The following is a 24,120-nucleotide window of genomic DNA, read 5'->3' on the forward strand; positions in this document are numbered from 1 at the left end:
CCTAAATATACCCTAAAATGTCAATTAGAAATGAAATTCATATTAAAAGAATCAAACAAATAGAAAAAGCTCCATTTTTTCCTGGAATTCTTATTTTTGGAGTATTGATTGAATCTCATTCTTACAGCATTCTCTTTTTATTTGAAAATGATGGCATACAGGTTATAATTTCAGGCTTCTTTAGATTTACATATACTTCTTAGAAAATAATAAGTAGCCTTAATTCAACAAAATAAAAATGTCGAACTGCCTAAAATTCAGTACTGTGTTTTCTATCTTTAATAGTGGCTTTTTGAGGAATAAAGTTTCCATTAGAAAAACAGAATGTGAGGATTTCATAAAGATGCTCTTCTGGTTTAGAGAAAAATATCCAAGCTAAATTCATTATTATCTTATATATGTTTCAATCAGAAATGTCATGTATTTAGACAATGGATTTGTGCATATCTTTCAAATGAACTGCTCACTTATTATCCAAAAGGAAAGAGGCACAGAAGTGTTCGCCAGCACAGCCAGGACTGCTGGGGTTGCAGACACAGTGTGTGGCAGGACGGGAGAACACTAGTGTCCAGCAGGACTCTGCTGACTGAGACTCGATCATGTTGCAACCCATTCTGCTTTACAGTAGAGATATGTGAATCAGTCCTCATTTTACAATAGAGGGAAAAAGTCATTATTATCTTTAACATGGACTCAGAGACTGTCTATGTGGGTACCACAGGAAATTTTAACTTTCTTTCTTGATTGTTGAAATTTTATTGATCTGTACAATAAGAATTTTCAATGCATTTATATTTATTCCAACTTAATTTTTAAGATATCTCTGCTCTAAAATGCCCCACAATACATGGCCTACCATGAGCTGGTTGGCATCCCTGGCTTGCTGCTTTTCCATGTCACTCACCTCATAAAAAAGTAGTTAAAATTTGCCTTTTCAGATTTTCAAATAACTCTTTCAACTCACTCTGTCTGCTTTCCACACCTACTCTTCACCAAAAATTGCTTTTGTTGACAAAGCTGGTGATATGCATGTCACCAAGGCCAACAGATATTTTCAGCCTTACTGTGTCACTCAACAGCATCTGGTTGACCACTTCCTCTTTCCCAAGGCATCCCTGGGATGCTTAACAGTCCTTTCCATGTTGCCCAGGTTGCTTTGTGTCAGTCTCTTCTGCCAGTGTTTACCTTACCTTTAAAAGTGTAGGTGTTCCTTAAGGACAGAGTAGCCCTTCCTTTCTTCTTACTGTTTCTTCCTGAGGACTCATTTACCCCCAAGATTTCAAATATTCTCCATAAGGCAAGGGAGATTTCTATCTCCAGCCTAGATCTATGTACCCAGTCCAGCTCCTTATATACACCTGCTTATTCATTTGAAAAATGCATTTGAACATTAAATTTCACATGAGCAAAACTTAATCTTTGCTCCTATCCCAAACCCAGGCAATCTCAACCACAAAAATCTTCTCTTTGAGAGTTCTCCAGTGCTCAGTAAGTAGTATGAGTAGGTACCCACTACTCATGGCAGAGACATGGGTATTGTCCTTGACATGCTCCCTTCTCCCCACAACATTAGCAGCAGCTCAGTTAAGTCCCATGGATTTTACTTCCTATGTAATTCACCAATCTGTTTCTCTTCGCTCCATTAACATTCCTCAAGCCCAAGCCACCGCCATCAACCCTTGACTGCTCTACTAGCTAACTTATTAGTTCTGCTCCAATCTGTTACTTACTCTGGGCTATTTTTAAAATTCAAATCAGATCACATCACTCTCCTCCACTTAAAAATATATATTTATTCTCATTAGTAAAGGGTCTGGTGTAACAAGGCAAAGGCCATGCCTGTGGGTCTGGCCCATGTATAACTCTTCAACCTCACTGCATGATGTCGCTTCATTCATTCTTTGTGTTAGACACCCAGTTTATGCTCTTCCTCAAAAGAGCCATGCTTTCCTATGCCAATACCTGTAGTTCTACAGTTTTCCTTTCTCTACGACAGGTGTTACCTAGCTTTTGGGAGAGGGCTAGCTAATAAATCAGGCTTTGTGGGGCAAGAGGCCAGTCACTGACTCAACATCTCAATCTTGACACTGTAGCACAAAAGCAGCCACAGATTGACAGGCACATGATGAGCATACTATGATCCTGGGAGATGAGCTGCAGGAGTTTGGCTATGACCCTGGGAGTTTGGCTTGCAAACTCCCAACCTGCAAGGCTAATAATCCTAACCTTACCACTTATAGACTGTCAACTTCTCACTGAAATGCTCCCCAATCAGGATGTCCTTTTGTTTAATGTCCTTGTACCACAGAACATTTTTATTTCATAAAACCAAAAATTGTTGTATTTACTGAAATGTTGGTATATTTCTTTCATTAATATCTATCTTCCTAAAACAATATAAGCTCCACTAGAGTGGGAACCACATCTACCTTGCTGTTTTCTTCCCAGTACATGGTAGAGACCCTGACACACAGTGGCAATCAATAAATATTTGGTAAAGGGATGAATCATTCATTTGCTCTCTTCCCTTCAGTTGGCAAATTTGTCCCTCTAAGCCTTAGTTCCCCACATGGAAATGGAGATGCTAATAATAGCTCCTCTCCAGGTTTGCCTCCAAGTACATAAAATAGGAGATAGAGTGAATTTTATGAATTATAAAGCAATATACCAATGCAAAACAAAGATACCTTGGTTGTCTAAAGATGAAACTATAGCCTAGTGGCCAAATACTGTGCCTTGTTTTGTTGACTCTCTAAGTAGGAATGGTATTTTACTTTTTAAATAGGTTCTCTTCCTCCCCCAATGCCCTCAGAATCTCATTACAGAGACCCTATGTAGCTTATGCTCTGGGCCTTTACCAAAAAAAAAAAAAAAAAAAAGGTTGTTGACCTCTGACCTAGAACACTGGCTGTAGGTTTAAATAAACGTTTTAACAAATGAATGAATGACTATTTCTTTGCAGATATACCTGTACTTTAATATGTTGGTAACTGAAAATCAGTCCTGTGTTCTGACTGCTTTTCACTACCACTGTGTCTATCCATGCTATGTTTATCTTATGGTTAAGAAAGTGGGATCTATGGATATTTCCATTTGATCCTAATTGTATCAATAACTGTTTTTGAAACAGAGAAGGCACAGGGTGGCTAGAGAGTGGAGTGGAGATGGGGGCTGGAAGCCGAGAAACTATCTCCACTGGAAAGCTGACTGCTCTTGAGTATGCACAAGTCCAAACCTACAGAAATCAGTTCATGGTTGGCTACGAGAACTAGATTTTTATTCTTGGGGAAATCTAGGATCAGAGTTTATAAATGGTATATTCACAAAATAGGGGCTACATTTCTTACAACAAAACAAAACCCAAATACCACACAAAACGGAAAAGGAAGCTGGAGTCCAACGATCATGATTTGAGTATGAGGGCTGAGAGATGGCTCAGTGGTTAAGAACACTGGCTGTTCTTGCAGAAGACCCGGGTTCGAATCCCAGCACCCACATGGCCGCCAACAACTGTCCGTAACTCCAGTACCAGGGGATCTGACAGCCTCTTCTGAGCTCCGTGGGCATTGTATGACATGGATGCACTTACCTACATGCAGGTAATACACACATACACATAAGATAAAAATAATAAATAAAAAAATTTTTAAAAAAGATTGGAGTGTGAACCCTACTACTTATTCCATATGTGATTTCAAGCAAATCCATTAGTCCCTGTGAACTCAGTTTCTATCTCTAGAAAGGAGAGTGCTCAGCACTGATGGCACCTAGTAGGTGGCTACTATGAATCTGGGGCTTTACTCAATCTTTAGATAAAGTGGGTATTATCAACACCAGAAGATAGGTAACAAAATAGAAGCTCAGAAAGGTTGAGTGGCTTACTCAAAGTAACACTATTAACAAGACATAGGGGTTTGAAGTCATGTTCTGGCTAGTAATTCCATTAGTACAAGCCTGCTAAGGTCTCTAACCTCCTTAGCTCTGCTACATGTTTTATTTTACATCAATATTAAAGCCTAACAGGTAGAAGAAACGGTTTGAAATTCCTTTATTCTAAATATTGTCAATTTATACTTTAAGATAAATGGTTTTCCCCTACTGTTCTATAAGTCCAATTCAATGTCTTCAGCCTATAAGAACACCACAAATTAAGGAAGCAAAAACATGGAGCAGCAGAAGATTCTGAGCATACAGTCAATTAGCAGGATGCCCCTAATTTCTCCTCACTTTACAAGAACGCTCCCATTTCTGTTCAGATGTATTCCATGTGTGGTGCCTCATTTCTCAGTAAATTCTCCTTACCTGATCTTCATTGTCTCATGAACTTTCCCATGCTGTACACATTGTTCCTCCAATTCATCATTTCTCTTCTGTAATTTTTCCAGTTTGTCACATACATATCTTTTTTCTTGACCAAGTTGAATTATTTCCAATCTAGAGTAGTGAAAACACAGAAATGGTAGATGGTAAAGGTTTGTATTACTACAACACATTGCTATGACATAACCTTAGCATTAGCTTAAGTTCCATACTTAAAGCATATAGTATAGCAGAAATTATTTCATATCAAAGAAAATATTTCAGAAATTTAAAAATGCCTAGTACAGAGATATGTGCCTCCAGTTATTGATAAAGGAATAACCCCTCTTTACATGAATAGAAATATCTAAGGAGCAAAAGTGAAAATGATTACATTTCTTTTTAAAAAGACAATTATTCATGGAACAAACATTTCCTGTGTGATGCGGCTACTATAGGCAGTCTCCATGTTCTTAAAAATATATTTTCCAGGCCCAATTTTTAAAATAGGAGGGTTTTTAGTTTAGTGTCATATGGTTAAAAATCCAATAGTTCCTCCATGGTTAATTTTTTCCCATCAACATGGGTGCCCAAACATTATTTTGGATATTTCTGTGAAGGTGTTTTAAGATGAAATTAACATTTAAATGGATAGACTTTGATTAAAGTAGATTATCTTCCTGAATATATTTAAGCCTTCGATTGAAGTCCCTAATATGACAAAGACTGACCTGGCTGGGCAAGATGGATTTCAGTAGCAGATCACTTCTGGACTTGAGACACAACTTTTCCCCAGCTAGCCAGGCTGGCTGCTCCACCCTCAAGATTTTAGATTTAACCAAACCTCCAAGATCAAAAGATAAATATTCTGTTGGGTTTTTCTTTCTCTGGAAAACCCTGGTTAATACAAATTCTAAAAGGACTAATAACAAAAAAATAGCAGTTTCCCACCCTGTGACCTTCAATTCTCATTCTCATAAAGCTCTTTCTTCCAGTATTTACCTCCAGTATTTCTAGATGTGTTTGTATTACTAACTCTTCTATCAATACTAAGAGATTTCTACTGACTTAGTATGGTAGATTGAGATTAAATACTTAGCCATGCCCCCTCCTTCCATCTCCAGCTTTCAACATAATTGCCAATATTTTGGTTGTGGTTCAATTAACATTAATATTGACATTACAATAAATAACTTAAAAGACCGGTCCTTGCTACCCAAACAGCACTTCATGATTACATTTTCACTTGCTTAGTTTATTTTCTCCAAACTAGTGGGTTTCACTATAGAGTGACTGAGTGGCAAGCCACCATTTCGGATGTGACATCCCCAGTATCTTCCATTCTTTCTTCTGTGCTCATTCTGCGCACCATCTGGTTGCCTGCCTTTGTGTATAGCACAGTCCACATACCATGATGGAGCTGGATGGAAAGGGGGTAAAGATACTACTCTTCAGAATATAGACTTTCTTTTAATCCTTACAATTGCAATTTCAGTGCCTCTTATTGTAGCCAGTGCTTTTCCAGCTCAGCATCTTAGAGGGAAGGCCCTTAGTCTTCTGCATAGAGGAGAGTCATCATGTAGCTGCAAGGGGTGGGAGTGGAATCTTCAAGTCTGGTCTCAGCCCAGTTCTTCCTCAATCAAAGAGTAGATCAGCCTGTTTCACTGATATGTATACCCTCTGCAGACACATGATTCACCTTCCTCTACTCTAAGTAGACACTATTCCCTGAATCTTTCTGTCTTCATGTATTTCATTTGTGATTACTGACGTCTCCAGTGATTACAGCTGATGTCTTTCAGAACACATACTATGTTTTCAGTGTCTCAGGTGACAATCCCAGCACTCAAAAACTGCAGATAAGAAAAATATCTAAGTAAAGCTGTGTCCTTTTCTCTTTTTTTCTGAAACTAACTCTGATCTGTTGCCACTGCCATCTCCTTATGTCCTAGCAGTGTATTAGTTAGAAGTGGAAGTTTGAATTTCCTCTACATATGAGTAGTTTTCAGGATAACAATTGGTTTCCTATGCCAGGCGTGGTGGCACGTGCCTTTAATCCCAGTTTGTTCCCACTCCGTTTTCATGTCTGTTCAAACATGGCATCCTGTGGGGAGCCTGCCCAGATCAGTCCCTCAGCCTTCAAGTGTCAGCAGTTCGTGAACCACCTGTGGCCTTTAGGCATGTTAGCTTATAGTCTGTGTGCTTTTGAGCTGTGCTCTGTGCCTCACACTTCTTACCAGTGTAGGTGACAGAGAATGGCTTATCAAATTTTTGAGCTCAGCTCAAGTACTCCGTCTACACTTGCCTCTCCTACTAAGAATTTACCCATATTTGAAATAGTCCAAATGACTGAATAATGACTTATGTTTATCCCTTCAAAATCATATATAATACAAAATAGAATGTAGATGCAATAATATTTTTGAATTTAGTATTTCTTCCCAAATTAGTATCTCTTATCATGCATTAAAATAAACTGCAAAAGGGGGAAAATCCTTAAACCAGATTAGGAAAGAAACAAATGGAGAATATCTATTCTCAGGCAACTTCCAAGCAAACAGACATTTGTAAAGAAAAACCACACACACACACACACACACAAAAACACACACACACACACAGATTGTACAAAAATATAAAACCTTTATATATGGAAACCATATATTTGAGAAAAAAGTCATATTTTCATGTGACAATATTCATTGTAGCACTGTTCTAGAAAAAAAATATTGATCTGCAATCCATTGTATGAAAACCTAATCCAAAAATGTATCAAGAGGAAACCAGCTATCTTATCTATATAATAGAACATCAACATTTTTGGTAATGTGGCTGTTTATTAGTGTTACTTACTTACTAAAATGTTATATTGTGATAAGAAAGGAGAAACATTAAAATTCAGTGTGCATAATACAATTCCTTTTTATTTTTACAATTATTTTGAACACTCAATATTAATAATAATTTCTTGTAGGATTAGGAATTTTTTTGCTTGTTCATTTATCTTTTTCTATATTTCATAAATTTTTACAGTGATATATGTTTTTAAAAGTTATTTTGATTTTGGAAAAAAGTTCTTAATAATAAAATTAAGGGGCTGGAAAGATGGATCAGAGGTTAAGAGTACCAGCTGCTCTGGCAGAGGACTCAGGCTTAGTTCCTAGCACACACATAGCGGCTAATAACTGCCCTTACTCCAAATCCAGGGGATCTGAAAACTTCTGGCCTCCATGGACATTGCAGGCACGTGGTATATCTACATACACGCAGGTAAAACACTCATATACATTAAAAAATAATAAAATAAAATTTAAAAAATTTCAATGAAATATAAAGACTAGCAGAAGGGAGCGTTCTGGTGATGGTCAGGATACATAAGAATTTGCTCTACTAACTGTTTAATTTTGCTAGCAAACCTAAATTGTCCTTAAAAAATTTATTAAATGTTCTATGAAATTAAAAAAGCTCAGTAATAAAAAAAATTAGTTTATTGGTTTAAAAAAGCATGTAATATTGGGAAGACATTTACAAAATATTTGACGATTGAAAATTAAGAGCATCAGTATCACTACTCCTATGTAACGAGGTCACTACTAAAATGTAAGGAATATGGAAAATTTCTCTAGAGGAAGAAACATGATATTAATAAACATCTGTAAAATGGTCACTCTATTATTTGAAGAAATGCATAAGATTAGATAGTATTGTCAAATATTTACTTCATTCCTACTTGGTCACAAAGAATGGAACTATCCTCTAATGATATCAAATACCCTGGGAAGTAATTGTTCATTTTCTTTTCTCTGTGAGGGAAATATGCAGTTTAATGAGTCATCTAAGGTTACCCAAATGGAAACTGGCCAGTCACTGGTGTGATTCTTGAATCCTGTCTGTCCAACTGTAAAGGGAAAGTTCTACCTACCATGGAATACTGTCTCTCACTCCTTTTTCTTTGAAAATTTTACCTTTTAACATCACATATTTATATAGATACATGTATTTTGAGCAGAATTTAGTGTAATACTTATGCAAGATAACTCACATTAATAGTCTTGAAAATATTTCTGGTCTTTGAAGCAGCAATTCCTTTTTAGGCACCTATACTAAAGAAATTGTAAATATTTGCCTATGTAAAAAGTTATAGTTTTATTAATATATAATAATAATAAATACTAAATGGTTCAATTAAAATTTTGTTTCCAGAATATTCACTGAGGGTTAGCCATGTTTATTAATGATACAGTAGGTAAGAAGCAGATGAGAAACTGCACAGATAGCATCCATCTATCCATCCATCCCTCCCTCCATCCATCCCAACACAAATAAGTAAACATTTATATACATATTTATACATACATGAAAAATGACTCAAAAGTATGTCATAAAATAATAATTATCTAGTAATGTTACAAGAAAATGCTTCCTTAACTTTCTTATAACCTAAATTCCCTACATTGAGGATGCCTTAAATAATCACAAAAACATAAATGCTACTAAATGTACTATTGTAACAAGTTTTTCTGCCTTGTATATTTTGCGTTTATTTCTTTATTTATACTGGCAACTTGCTTACCAACTTCTACAGTTCAATACAAATTTGCTATGTGGGCATAGACATCATTCTTTTTTGGGTAGAGCTCACAATATGGTCATAGAACCAGTGGTCTGTAAAGTTAAAGCAGTGAACATCAAGTCCTACTTATGAAAGGAAAAGTGACTCTAATCCATTTTCATGGAAATTTAGGTCATTTCTGGCTCTACGGAAGCATGAGCCTTCCCTGCATTTTTATGCAGCATCTATATCTTGCAATTGCATTTGCATGAAACAGAAAACATTTTACTGTTATAATTCAGATTACAATGATAATTGCTTTTAAAGGAAAAAATATGACACCTTAATTTTTTATTCCTTTGGATCCTGATCTGACTTTTGGTAACAATTAGCAAAAGGCTAATATCAGTCTCCTCTTGTAGAATGTAATTTTTGTAGCATCCCAACCTAACATCATCTAAACATGAAAAGGGAAAAAAAAATAGTTCACCGGGTGTGTATTCTTTTACTTCAATTAAACTCACACAGTTGGATACCCACTGTTGCCAAAACAGTAATATAATTTATACATTATAGTCCACATAGTAAAACTACACTAAAAGTCATTTAACAATATTTATAACACCATAAAATACAGTGTTAAAATATATGAACTGCAATATGTACCAAAATTATAAAATTTGTTTCTCATCATCAGTGATTAAAACCAGGATCATGGCTCTAGCCTCAATACTCACAACCCTGGTGACAGATTAGAATTCAGATCTTAATGATCAATTTACAATTAACAAGATAGAAGTGAAACAAATTAAACCAACCATTATATATAACGAGACCCCAAGGACTCCCATTGTTCCTCTTAATTACAAAACGCAAATCACAAATACACAATGGGCAGTGCTAGACATCAATCCACAAGCCTAGCAACCCAGCAAGTGACAATGACTGGAAAAAAGACCGAGAAGCGAAATCACGTAGACCCAGCCCTGTGCTCTCTCTTGTTCTTTCCAGCACACAAATGGAGAAAGGCTGAGACCTAACATGAGAGGCACTGGATATCCAACACATATAGTCTCTAAGGTGTGGGCAGAGGTTGACTCCCAGCCAGTGCCCAGCATTTCCCAGCTCTCCCCAGGCCAGGTTTTAGACAACACTGCAAACCACCACACTGCTAACATTTTACTACGGATTCTTCCAAATGCCTGGGGAGAAGGAACATGTACTTACTTTACTTTGACAAAGAAAAGTCAACTGTACCAAAGATATTTAAGTCCATTTACCTTCCTCAGGAACAACCTGATAACTGTATAAGCTCTCTGAGTAACAGGGAACACAGAGGCAAAGGGTAGCTAAAGTTAATGTAAGCTTTATCTAAAATCAGCCAAAATGTCTGCTTGGTGTCAATTAAAAACAAAATGGAATTATTTCTCCTGCCTGATGGTCAAAAACAAGCTATAAAATATACACAGAACTGGCATTTCTGTTTTGATTTTTTAAAATGGGATGTGCCTCTCACAACCCCTGGGGTTGCAGACACCACTATGTGTACAGTGTAGAGAATGCACAGTACAAGGTACAGGCTGATGGCTATGGAGGCTTCCAAGATAAAGCAGTTGTCGCTGTCTTGATGCTACGTATGGTTTACTTGGAGAGAAAACACACACGCACACACACACACACACACACACACACACACACACACACACTTCAGAATATTTTCCAAGTGCAGCCTTGTAGGTGGCTGGGAATAGGAAGAGTGTACGGTACAGAGAGCCCAGATTGTCAGCTTCTCTAGTGACTTTGCAAGGGCTCTAATCGAATGGCTGGGACTGTAAGTGAAAAAGCTGTAAATGGTCTGAGTCCATTTGTTTAACATGGCACTCTGAACAATACAAAATGCTCACAGAAATGTCAGCAAGGAAAGGAAGGAAACAAAGCCTGAGGGGTGGTTTTTATTATAAATATAAAGTTTTGGTATAGTTTAAAATATTACTATTGTACTTTGAAGAAAATCTGAACAAAAATTACTATATGGATTAAACAATTTTTCTTGAGATAGAGTTTTCACATTGACAGAACTCGAGAAACTAAAATTTCTTCACCTCAAAGGACAGCAGAAATTATTATCCCAAAAGCTTGGTGTACGGTGAGCAGAGCATACTCCTGGGGGGTTTGGATAGGCCCCATTACATTTATGAATTTTATTTTAAAAGATTCTGAGTGCTTTAGGTTTTACAGGAGATTTCACAGCAGAAGGTGATATCAAAATGGAATCTTAAGCTGGACATAAAAGAATGGGTTGAAATGTCTTTGTTCTTTAGCAAGCGAGGGAGAAATGAGCCTGGACTGAAAAAATTAAGAACAAATAAACAGCCTTAAACATCACAATTTGTCCTATATACTGCTTTCTTGTGCAGCACATAAGTTTTTAAAATAACAAGGAGCAATTTATTGCTATCTGCCACTTCTCAGGCCTAAGTTTTGAATGAACTTGAATATATTAGTTCTTCACTCAGTAGGCCAGGTGCCAGAGCCTATGCTGCCCTGCCACAGCCCCACCTTTCCCGAGGCTGTGTGGCCTTTAAGGATGCTTGCACCATGACAGACTTTATGCCCATCAGAGGATGCCACTCAGATCTTCCCCGGCAAAGACAGTGACAGCTTGGTAAAGTGCTTTTGAAATTGCCAGTCAAGAGCCTGAAAACAGTTCTGCCAGTGACCCCTCACCATGTGGCAAGAAGCACTGTGCTGGGTGTTTTCCATAACTTTTTTTCCTTACCTGTGGCTATGTATCTGCAGATTCAACCAACCACACACTGAAATGCTCAGTCTGTACTGAACATGCACATTTTCCCTTATGATTATTTTTTTCTATCCAATATAGTATAACCACTAATCAGATAGCATTTACATTGTATTAGGTATTACAAATAATGCAGAGATAACTTAAAGTATATGGGAGAGGGCTAATGCACAGCTCAGTGGTAGACTACTTGCCTAACATGTATTTGGTCCTGGGTTTCATTTCCAGCACCACAATAAAATAAAATAAATATATGCAGCAAGAGAATGTGCACAGGTGTAGGCAAATACCATACAACTTTATGTAAGGAACTTGAGTATATGTGGATTTTGGTATTCAAGTAGGTCCTGGAACCAACACCCTGCAGCTGCTGAGGAATGACAGTACATTTGTGTGTGTGTGCTTGTCATTGTGTCTACTTCTAATTCCTACAACCATTGTACAACATAGTTTTAGAAATGCTTTTACAGCTGTCAAAGCAGAGGTTTGGGGGGGTGGATTAGGCAATGCACTCAAAGTTACAGACCTAAGTGACTGACAAACCAAGATTCAAACCTAGTTCTGAATTCCAAAGAGTCCTTTCCTGAATATTGCTTGTTATTCACAGAAGAACAGGCTGGCATCCGAAATCAGATCAGCATGTGGAGGGGCAGCACCACACCTGTTTGTTTCATTCATTTAAATAAATATGCATTGGGTGCCATCTATGTGTCAGATATGAAGGAGCATATTCAGTTTACAAAAGTAGTGGTCAGAACTAGAGAGTCACTGAGGTTCAAGTTCACTAGACCTGTACAGGGTACAGCTGATGGATTATGAGGAAAAAGAGTGCCCAGAGACACAGAGGTCAACCTTGGCTCACAGGTTAACTACTACCTGTCAAATACGCCTACTTCTCTACAGGAGATTAAAGGTTAATTTGTCCAATTTAACCTTTCCCATATTTAATATTGTAGGCTTAACAATTGTCTTCTCATCTTATCTTGTCTCTTCTCCTCTCTTCTTTCACTTTCCTTCTCTCTTCTTCGCTCTTTTAAGAGACAGACTCTTGCACCGTGACACTGGGCTCAAGCAATCCTTCTGCCTTAGCTTGCTCAGTAATGGGAGCAAGTCACTGTACCCAACAGGCCAAAATGTTCTTTAGTGGTAAATGTAAAATATTACCATGAATGTAAGAAAGACTATAGACATTGGTAACAGTATCTAGGTTAGAACTCTATCTTTCCTACTCACAAGTTATTCAAACAATTATGTTTTTTTTCATTTGTAAAAGAAAATAATTACTGTCTAGAGGCTGGAGAGATGGCTCAGTGGTTAAGAACACTGGTTGTTCTTGCAGAAGACCCGGGTTTGAATCCCAGCACCTACATGGCAGCTAACAACTGTCTGTAACTCCAGTCCCAGGGGATCTGACAGCCTCTCTGACCTCTGTGGGCATTGCATGACATGGGTGCACTTACCTACATGCAGGCAATACATGCATACACATAAAATAAAAATAAAACATAATTTTTTTAAGTTTAAAAAAATAAGAAAATAATTACCATCTTAAGCTGTTGTGAAAATTAAGGAATATATATCCAGCATCTTTGCCTCTTCAAGTTCCCCAATGATTTGGCTTAAAGACAGTTTTTGTGTGTTCATAAAGAACTGTGATAATAGATTAAAATGCATTACCTATATCAACATAACAATGTAAACCTGCTTGACTTGCTTGTATTTCATGGTTTAAAATTCTAAATATTGCAAAAGTCAAGTAACTGTAGGTATGAGTAATCATGAAAAAAAAAAATCAAAATTGGGGCTGGTGGCATAGCTCAGTGATAGAGTGCTTGCCTACCATGTACAAGGCCCTGGGTTCCAACCCTGGGAGTGAAAAAACAATGTGTAGACAGACAATAGCAAAAAATATACACACAGATAAAATGTTTCACAGAAAACTTACATCACCAGATGACTAATTTCAACATTAGGTTACAACACAGTAAAAATGAAATTTCAAGGTTAAATTATAGTAATCAAACAGTATTCTGAAAAACTGTTTAACATTACCTAGTTACCTACCTGCTTTTTTGTGAGATTTGCTCCAGTTTCTTGGCTAACGTACAGCATTCTTCCTTTAATTTTGTCAAAAATGTATTCTGGGAGGCCAGCAATGAATACTGTTCATTTTCTAGAAATAACAATAAATCCCCACCAACATAAGATGTTTATGGCTGTATGTCTTCAATGCTTCATGCACAGTGTTTCAGATCCCTATGCCCTTCCTAGAGCTGCCAACTCACGGTCAAAGTCCTAAGTGAAAGGACTTATCAGCTGGAGAGACACTGAATCTTTTCATGGTAAAAATGTGTATCAGTGACATTTTTATCATATTTAGCTTGTGTAACATTTTAGCATGTTTATAAATTGTCAGATATCTCAAATGAAGTCATAGATGCTTATATCTTTGTGATATGCAAGATATATTTTTATTTTGACAATTTTACTATAAACAGTGTCAAAAATACTCACAAACAGATTAATTCAAAACTAAAATCAAGGAATTCTCTGTTATACTGTAACTCATGCTTTATATTTTATATTTTCCCATGAGCCCCCCCCCCGCCTTGAATTTGCATGTTTTCATATTATGAAGGTGAAATACAAGATTTTCCTTGGGATTTTTATCTTACTGCTAATACTATGTGCTACAATAAAGATCTGGTCAAAGAAATTGAAGAAAGCATAGCTTTTGTGTGTAGAGGGCAGGGAGGAGGCAAAATAAAAAGATTCCTAAGGCGATTTTAATACTTAAAAACTTACCTAACCCTAAGATTCTATCCAAGACTCTTGGACCACTAGGATCCTGCTAGCAGTGGGACAAACAACAATTTATCCTATGATTTCTTCTTTGTGTTTTAGTTGAAAAAATCTACAAATCTGGTAAATTTTCATTTCTTCTGGCTAAATGCTGTGAGAAGGAAAATCTCTACTGAGATGCTGGAGCCATTATGCGGGGTGCCTTTGTAAGTAAACAGATAACTTCATGAACTTCATGTTGCCCACTTTTCACCTACAGGTAAAATCAGTTTTTTACCATATCATCAAATATTCTGTGAAATTTATACTAGGTAATTATTCTTTTTCAATTTTAACTAATGATTGAAAAAAAAGCATATAGCATACAAGGCAAAATAAATGAAGGCGCTAAAATTAAGCAAAAATTTCTGGAAGAGACAGGATCAATTAAACTTTTGTTTTAATAGTACAATCATCGTGGAGTATGTGGTGGGAATTATAATGACTGACACTGTCTTGTTTTGACTAACACTGTCTGTGAACACACAACTCAAAAGTGAAAGAACTACATAATGCTCTGACTGAACACATCAAACTGCCTATTTTCAAAGTGCATTTTACTTTCAAATTAAAGGTAAAGAGTTACTGGCCAACTCCGTCTGCAGAATAGTGCCAACGTGATGAAAGATGGCAATTTTTAGCCAAGCTGCCAGCTGTGGTCAATGCCTTGTATTAGTGAATTTTAACAGCAGTTGTGAGAACTTGAAGAATGCAAGTTCTCTAGATTGGATTGGGGGAGGTGGGGAAATCATAGAAATGCTAAAAATGTTCGAAGCTGCAAAGATTAAATAAAGGAACATATCAATTTGGAGCTGCTGAATTACATCCAGCTGCGACAGTGAATTAAGAACCGATTAATGGCTAAAGCTTTTCTCCAGTTTGGATGCTGAAGCAAACTCATTAGGCTTTTAGAGTAGCTATAATGTGTGTACTGTGGGAACTGTTCAATGCTATTCAGGAGCCTCTAACTGTAAGCTCAGAGCATTTCCCGCAGAGCTTCTGATGCTATTTTCTTTATATAACATGTGTGCCTGAAAACCCAGCCAAAAACAAGCCCTTTGTTTTTCTACTTTGTTGTGGTCTCTCTCAGCTTTACGTTTCTTGAACACAGGTAAATAAACTCATAATCCAGATGGTGCAACAGATGTGAGAGCAGCACTCTGAAATCAACAGACAGTGGGCAATACTTTCCATTTTCTCTTTTAAACGCTAACTAATATGTAATTCGGAATCTCCGGTGTAGTTAGCATCTGCTCCCTTCGGCCAGCCAAAGGTTACAGGTGTTCCTGATGTCATTTCACAGTAAGGCATGGGCCTAGCTTGTGAGTGAGTGCCCAGGCTCTAATCTCTCCCTACCACCCACCAGTTTTGTCGTGCTGGGCTTGCATTTGCTGTATCTTCTGTGTCAGCTCCTGCTCTCTCTGCTGGGCCTGAAGGGCTTGGGCCTTTGCTTCATTGCTAAAGCTCTGCTGAATGCTATCTTTTTCCAGTCTGCAAAACAGAGAGACAAACAGAAATGCAATCTGCAGGTGCACGCACCTCCATCATTTCCCTTATCATTTCCCTTATAGACCACAGACAGCAGATAGGTAATCTGTGAAACATCCAAAAAATTTTTTTCTGTAGCCTCCCCATCCCGACTAGGAGAGGGAAAATCCAAAGGACCCTTCACGCAGTGTGAGATACATGCCAAAAGTCCAAAGACTAAAGGATGAAGCTCTAAAAATAAAAAACATGGACATCTGAATATTGATCTTTTATACCTTTGTCATTTTCAGTTTTTGTTACTTACCTACCTATTTTGTGTGTTGGGGCAGCATGTGCATGCCACTGTGTAGGTGTGGAGGTCAGAGGACAACCTGGGGAAGTTGGTTTTCTTCTTCTACTATGTGAGTCCTGGGGATTGAACTTGGGCTATAAGGCTACAGGGCAAGTGCTTTTACCTGCTGCGCCTTCCTGCCAGCCCTGGCATTTTGAATATTTAAAGTACATGTACTTTTTTTGTTTCATTCTTTCTGTTTTGCACTATCATTACTCTTTCATCTTCTGAATGGCCAGTATTTCCTAAAGATTGTGGATTTCTAAATTTTAAATTTTAAAACTAAGCTTTGTAGACTACCTCTGGTTTTCCTCTAAAATATATGACAGAACCTCAAATGTAATGGAGGAGACACTGTCTAGAAGCCAGCAAATGACTCTGCAGCACCACATGCCTGCTTTCATGAAATACTGTCCCACATCAGCCCATGGAATGTGAATGTAAACAGGAATATGAAGATGAGCAACTTCCCTCAGCACTTCATAATAAAAGCTCTCTTTAGGTGATGTTGACAAAAATTGCAGGATGAAGGCAAAACACTATCCTACTGTGATGGCATACTGCCCTATCCTTTAGGTCAGGTTTCAGTCACAGCAGCTTTCCTTAAAAGAGAAACTTCTTTTTCTTGTCTTGTTGAGACAGAGTCTCATGCAGTGAGGCTGGCCTCAAACTTGCTATGAAGCTAAGGATGAATTTGAACTTCTGGTTCTCCTGCCTCTACCTTGAATGCTGGGATTACAGGCATGCATCATCAAGCTAGGCTTTGTAAGGTGCTGGGAACTAAACCCATGCTTCATGCATGTTTGGCAAGTACTCTGCCTACGCCGCTACATCCCCACCCTGAGAGAGACTTCCTGAACAAGTAGAACCCGGGCAGTGGAAATGCCCATCACACTGACACTGTGAACATCTTATATGTCACATTCGAAACCTATGCTGGGTGGGTTCTTCAAGCCCGAACTAGGAAAAAGCAGTATGAGGGTTCCCTTCAATTAAGTGACTCAGTTATTTCAAACTCCTGATCTCCTTGTGGGCATTTCTCATCCATGCTGCTTTAGTTTACTAATTGAGATATTTACTGCCTAGCCTTTGCCAAACTAAAAATAAACAATTCCATAAAGCTATCACTGCTAGTCTATGTACCGCTGTGGAACTTCAATTCACTGGCTTCTAATTATAAAGCAACATAAGGAAAGCCTGTATTGAAATTGGTCAATGCATGTGGTAATGTTGTAGTGTAAAATTCCAGAATGAAAATACACCCACACCTCACTCAAACGGAATCATCGGGGGTCCATGCTAAATGTGAAATAAGGTCCCTTCTGGTTCTTCTAACAACAACACCCCCCTGGATGTGGTCCAAGGTCTTGTCTCACACTCAGTTCCAAACTAGTATATCGCAACAAATGGGTAGTCAGACGAGGCTACTTTTTGCCTCCCGCTTCACACCACGCATTTTCTGGCTAGGGTTCACTGCACATGTTTCTTCCTCCTCTTGGAATGCCCTGGTCCACTCATTCAAATTCCTCTGCATGATGCATACTGTTCCTTTAGGATATACCACAGAGTTCTGCCCTTCTTTTGCCTCTCTCCCCTAAATCAACTATTCTTCCTTGGATGACCTCAATATGCGTTTGTTACTGATTTACATGTCTGTCTCCTTTGTCATCTTTATTTTTCTCTTCCCCAAGCACAGCTTATTGCTCAGCACAGGGAAAATGGGTAGTCCATCTAGTCAAATGACTAGATGTTCTTATGCCCTGAATAAGGAGGTAAAAGGAAGGTGAAGGAGGAATGAAGTCTGCAGGTGAAACAGGAGATCTGCTCAAGTCTTATACAAGCAGGAAAAACTCGGATGCATTAGAACAGAGTGCTTGGACTAGATCAGCTCCACTGGCTTTGCCTGCTAGAGGAGGTGCTGCTGAAGGGGTTGACTTATTCTGAACACTTTCACTGAGCAGCTATGCCCAAGTTTGAGCTCCAGCTAGAGTACCAGTTACAGGCCGGGAGACATGGGTTTCTGAAACCTGTAAAACTCAAGTGACTGTAAGATGCACTGTTCAATATGCATCTGAGAAGGGAAAGGTGGGCTTTATTAATAATACCCAGTAACAGTCAGAAGAGGGGTTGTATGTTGCAAACTGGGACTCTTAGTTTCCTGACATAAATGACTGCCTCTGTCACTGATGAGAAGCTGCCTAATTACTGATGTTCTAAACTGACTAGAGAAAAGAACCACTGGCTTAATTGTAATTCTCTTTATAAAACAATTTAAAAGTCCCCTCTGCCAACAAACATTGAGTTACTTACTGTCTTGTGTCTCTTCTATCTTTCTCTGTTATTCTACTGGAGAATGAACATTTTCACAGAGGAAACATGGCATATTACTGCTTTCCTACCTCCTTCCTTTACCAACCCTCCTCTGTTGCCCTCTACCCCTACAAGTTCTTTCTGATTTGGCTAGCTTTTTATGAAACCTTGGAATGTTAAAAATGAAAGGGAATCTCACTTTGTTTCATGTAACCTTCTCATTTTGGAGCTGAACAACAAAACACAAGACACATAAAAACCCTGAGGGTTGGGCTGGAGAGTTGGCTCAGCGGTTAAGAGCACTGACTGCTTTTGCAGAGGACCCAGGTTTGATTCCCAGCACCCACGTGGCAGCTACAAACCGCCTTACTCCAGTTCCAGGGGAATCCAAAGCCCTCTTCTGACCTCTGTGGCGATGCACAACACGGATGCACTCACATACATGCACGCAATACACTCATACACATAAAATAAAAATTTTTTTTAAAAATCCGAGCGTCATAAAAAATTTGAAATCAACTCATAGATGACATCATGAATGATTTTAATACACAGGTAGGAATAACATTGTGTTTGCTTAGGAAAACTCATAACACTCTACAGGAAATACAGTAATGGACTGAAAGAATTAATATAAACCACTCAGGAAGCCAAGGAAAAGACTAGAGCATTCAAATGAGTCCACTACATATTGATCCCGAGTCTACGAGTGAAAGATGCTCTATTAGGAATTGCACCAAATAAAAACAAATAAGGCATACACAGGCCCTGTGCTAGCAGGGAGTTCAAAATGGACAAAAACAAACAGTCTGATGGAGAAATACTTCACAAGAAAATGTACAGGGGAGAAAGATACCAAAACACAGAAAACTGAGAGGACTGACCTAGCAGGTTTGGTGACCTCCTGAGGAGAGCTAAACCAGTCTCCCTCAGTGAGTTTTCCCTCTCTGTTCTCTCACAATCACTGCTGGTCTCATTTAACAAAGCTTATACTTAGCCCTTTTATGCCAGTTAGGACAAGAGTAATGGTGGTAAAGTAATCATTAACATGGGACTAAAGGATTTATTCACAGTGGCTAAAAACTGGAAGCAACCTAAATGCACATCACTTGCTAAACAGATAAAGAGTGTGGGACAGTGTAACTAGGGAGAACTGAGAATCTCAGCAAGAAAAGAGAGAAGCTATGGTACCCATGTACCCAGGATGAACCTCAGGGCAGTATGCTGAAGGGTCAGGACACCAAAACCACACTTGCATAGCAGTCTGGACAAGTCAATACCAGGCGACAGAGGGCACATCATGTTTCAGGTCCTCCCATAGGTGAAGGGGCACAAGAGAAGTTCTGGGCTGACAGAAAGCAAGGGTCTTTGTCATAATTATAATGGCTCCAATATCACGACATATTAAAATTTGTGACTTTTGCCACATGTGGCAGCTCACGCCTATAACCCTAGTACTAGGGAGGCTGAGGACAGCCTGGGCTACATAGTTGGAATTCCTGTCTCAAAGAAAACTGACTTTATTGTCCTTAAATTCACCTCAATAAAGTTGATTTTTAGAAGGAACGAATATTACAACAGGAACATCTACCTTATTCCAGTTATCTACAGTGCCTGCAGACCATGTGCTAGCCACACCAATGTTTCTGTTTTTAAAATAAAATGGAATAAAAAGGAATGAACAGGTACTGGATAGGCCTCGAAAATATGCCAAGCATGCAATTAATTAGTCTTTTTTTCTGATTATAGTTAGGCTAACTATATTTTCTAAAAACAGCTGCAATGATATTTATAGTTCTATTTTCCATACCATTTATTATTTCAATCTTGCCATCTTAACATGCAGCAGAGCAAAAATTACATGTTAGTTCTTTGTAAAGTATGCTTTTAATCTACAGCTAGGTTGAGGGATCAAGAGCTTCTGATAATCCTCAAGTTCAACTGTAAGACTGGAATAGAAGCACTGTAGGCCTCCAGTACCTACTAACCTCATAATGCCATGGATAGCCCTGGTGGGGGTGACTAGGGCATCCCTCCATCTCCCATACCTCTAGCCACCTTCATCCTAAGGTCTGAAGTATCAATGTTATACATATATCCTTTGGGGGTACAGATGTTTATTTTCAAAGTATAATATAGAGGTGGTCACCTACTTTAAAAAAAACTACCAAGAAGGGGCAGGGATGTAGCTCAGTGGAAGAATGTTTCCCTGATATGTTCTATTCTCAACATCCTGACCACCACAGAACAGTAACAATAACAAAACTTTGGATATTTACCTGCCAATATGGTTCTGGAAGGAATGCAGAGGGAAGCAGGAGGAGGAACTTGTTGCTGGTAGATTCTGGGCACATGATGTCTGTTTGTCCCCAGATAGGTAATACTAGCCTTGGTTACTTGGTTTGTATCACTGGCATGCTGGAAAATGTTTAACAACTATTCTCAGGGTTGGGGGGAAGAAATCTCTCACTGGTAGCATTAAGTGATTTTCCAGCACAGATATTTCCACCACAACCCGTCTAAAACAACCAAAGTGACATTACTGACCATTAGTCTGGGAGGAAAACACACAATTATCCATGAGCTAATACAAAGCAGCCACATTAAGAGGGGTTGGGTGAGTTCTCCCAGGCTTCACCTCTGTGACGTTAATGTTCTTGCCTTTGTAACTAATGGACAATCTGTAGGAAGATGTGGAGCAATGCAAACATCTCATTCCATACCAAAGTCTCACCTACTAGTTTTGCACCTCATGATGAGTTTACTACATCATTCTTTCTCTGTGAATATTAGTTACTACCAATGTCCTGTATGGAAGAACTTTCTCACTGATTAATTTACAAATGTTACCTTGGAGTCTAGATTCTTATTTTATTTAGTGAACTGTAATCCATTTTCACTGTTTGTGAAGGTTCAACTCAACCTGGATCTGGGCAATGGCATCTCTTTCAAACTGGTTCCTGTGGCATATGAATCTATTATACCTGTATGTTTTAATTTTTTCTAGCCCAAGACATGGCCCCATTTTCTGCTGCCCTTTCCTTGTGCACTGTGCACTCCTAGACTCAGTGTTTGCCCAGGAAGCTCTTTTTGTGTATTCCAGTGAAGAAATCAAGATCTATCACTAGGAGAAGCTCAGTGCCACTGTGGAAGCAGTGCTTCTAGGTAACCTGAGTAGACAAGGTCAGGGCATGCATCTACATGTGTGTGAATAGTATAAACATCTGTATGTATGCGTCATAGGAATACGTGTACGTTCATACTAATACTTTCAATTACAATCCAACATAGATGTAACCTAATCTCTCTTTTCCATAATTGAAATTTTTGTGTTCAGTAGTGAGAAACTTGGCACCTATTATTTTCAACATATTTACTGATTTGTTCAAGCTTGGAAGCCATAGAAAGTTTCAAAACTGCTAACAACAGAAAGCAAATCTACTAGTAACTAGACTTAAATATTTGCATACAGCTTTGTTTGCTCATTCTTCTTACTAATGCATACGTACCATTCTCAGTTGAGTCTGCTTGTGTTCTAGTAAAATAATGTCTTAAAAGAATGGAGAACAAGACAAGATTACAGAACTGGAGGGCCAGTGAATGGCATCTACCTCCTTGTTATCTACATGACCATGGACAAATAAGTGTTTCTGTCATCCTGGGATCCTCATTCAAATAAAGCAAAAATTTTCAATCTTATCAAATGGATTGGTCATTTTAGCAAGCCAGCATTTATTCACATTTACCATAAACTAAGCTCTTCCCATAGTGAGGAAAGTAAAGCCTAAAGGTTCTATACTTTGTCTAAGTTCCCCCATTGCTAAAGGTGCAACCTGGGAGTCTAGGCACTCTGCCTCTAAAGTCTAAAGACTTATCACTCTTCAACCATTTATGCATTAAAGAAGCAGAAAAATTAGAGAGGGTCAAAAAGACTCCATGAGTCCCATTTCAGTTATCCACTTGCGTGTGTCTGACATGATATATCATGCCAGCCAAATCCCAAGATTATTCATTCTCCTGTCCCGCTTGTCCTGTATGCTGCAGGACCCTTCTTCCTAGTTGGTTATATCCTCTACAAAGAAATACATCAAACTTTGCAAAAACACTGCCAGGTACCACAAACACATTTTCTGCCTCAAGCTGGTCAGACTTCTAGGAAAGACAACATGTGCACAATTATCTGGAAAGTAAATACGCAGAGAACTGGGACCTTTGCTTTGCTCACAGATTTATCATCAGAACCTGGAATAGTGCCTGGCGCATAGTTGTGTAGTCAATAAATATTTAATAAGTGAATAAACAAATGAATGAATGAATAACTGTTAATAGAAAGTCCTAAGAATCATCCCAGATATATGTGTCCTTTCTACTGACTAGAAAAAGGAGAAAATTCCCATGTTAATCAAGAATTTAATTTACCTTTATTATTATATTCAAAGTAACAGTGACATGAAACCAGTCATGAAATCAGCAATGAACATGATGTTTTCTGGGAAGAACTGATTGATGGCAGTTTAATGCCAACAGTGTCTATATTCTCATATTTAATCAAACATAAAACGCTGGGAAGGAATTAACAGGGAAAGGCCTGGGGTTCTACAATCCCTCCTTCCTCAGTGACATCTCCCATATTTCCTAGAGCAAATTACTTCATTTTCTTCACTGCAAACTGTATGCAATGCTGAAATATGAGCTTCAGATCTTAGCATGAGTCATTCTTGGAAAGAAAGCAGAAACTAAAAGCAGGTCAACTTCTTTCGAAGGAATACACACAAAGGAAAGGAAATATTTAACAGAAACATCTCCAAAAATAAATTTCCCTACAAAAATATTCTTACAGTAGCTCTAAATGAACTTGAAAATTTACCCTCAAGGCAAAGGAGGATACACGTATGAGTAGAAACTGCCTATTTGTATTAGATTTGTTCAACTCACATCTACTTATTTACCTGTATATGCAGGTATGCACGCATGAATGCATGCATGAGCACTAGGGAACAGAACCCCAGCATAAAACATCCTAGGCAAGAGCTTTACCCCCAAACTACACCTAACCCTTGCTTAGAACCAACCTGCAGACACTATTGTTTCACCCTTCACATGGATGTGCTCTGTGTTTTACAAGACACTTTGAATTACATTGACCTGCCTTTTCTTCCCAGGAATTCACAGGGAGATGGAGGAGATATACTTGTTTGACAAAAGGTATCTCAAGCTGAGGACATTAAGAGGTTTGTTCAAAGTCACCCAAACAGCTAGTAAGCAGAGAGCTGGAACCAAATCTGTCTTCTCCCTCCAAGCTCAGTGTTCTTTCCATTCTCTGACATTACCTTACACACAAGGGAGTTCTTTAATCAATGTAATGCTCATCTAGTCAACAAACACTTAAACAACTACTTTATGCCAAGCACAAGAGGACAGAGATGGACTGATATAAAAGACACATGCCATGCCCTGAAAGGCTTTATAAATTAGTCAACACAATAAGCAGGGTTT

At 38.2% G+C, this 24,120-nt stretch overlaps 1 protein-coding gene across 9 annotated transcripts in view; it reads right to left on the reverse strand.

Moving 5' to 3' along the window:
• The window catches only part of Sdccag8 (serologically defined colon cancer antigen 8), a 238,012-nt gene that overhangs the window by 75,301 nt on the left and 138,591 nt on the right, over nucleotides 1-24,120 (reverse strand). For all 9 annotated transcript variants that reach the window (XM_017802232.2, XM_029554103.1, XM_029554102.1 and 6 more), the window contains 3 exons: nucleotides 15,859-15,986; nucleotides 13,719-13,827; nucleotides 4,303-4,434 (listed from right to left, as the gene is read on the reverse strand). In XM_017802232.2, coding sequence (XP_017657721.1) covers nucleotides 4,303-4,434; nucleotides 13,719-13,827; nucleotides 15,859-15,986 — 369 coding nt within the window. The remainder of the gene's footprint in view (nucleotides 1-4,302; nucleotides 4,435-13,718; nucleotides 13,828-15,858; nucleotides 15,987-24,120) is intronic.

The sequence above is a fragment of the Nannospalax galili genome, unplaced genomic scaffold, assembly GCF_000622305.1.
Source record: "Nannospalax galili isolate Female #2095 unplaced genomic scaffold, S.galili_v1.0 scaffold543, whole genome shotgun sequence".
NCBI lineage: Eukaryota > Metazoa > Chordata > Mammalia > Rodentia > Spalacidae > Nannospalax > Nannospalax galili.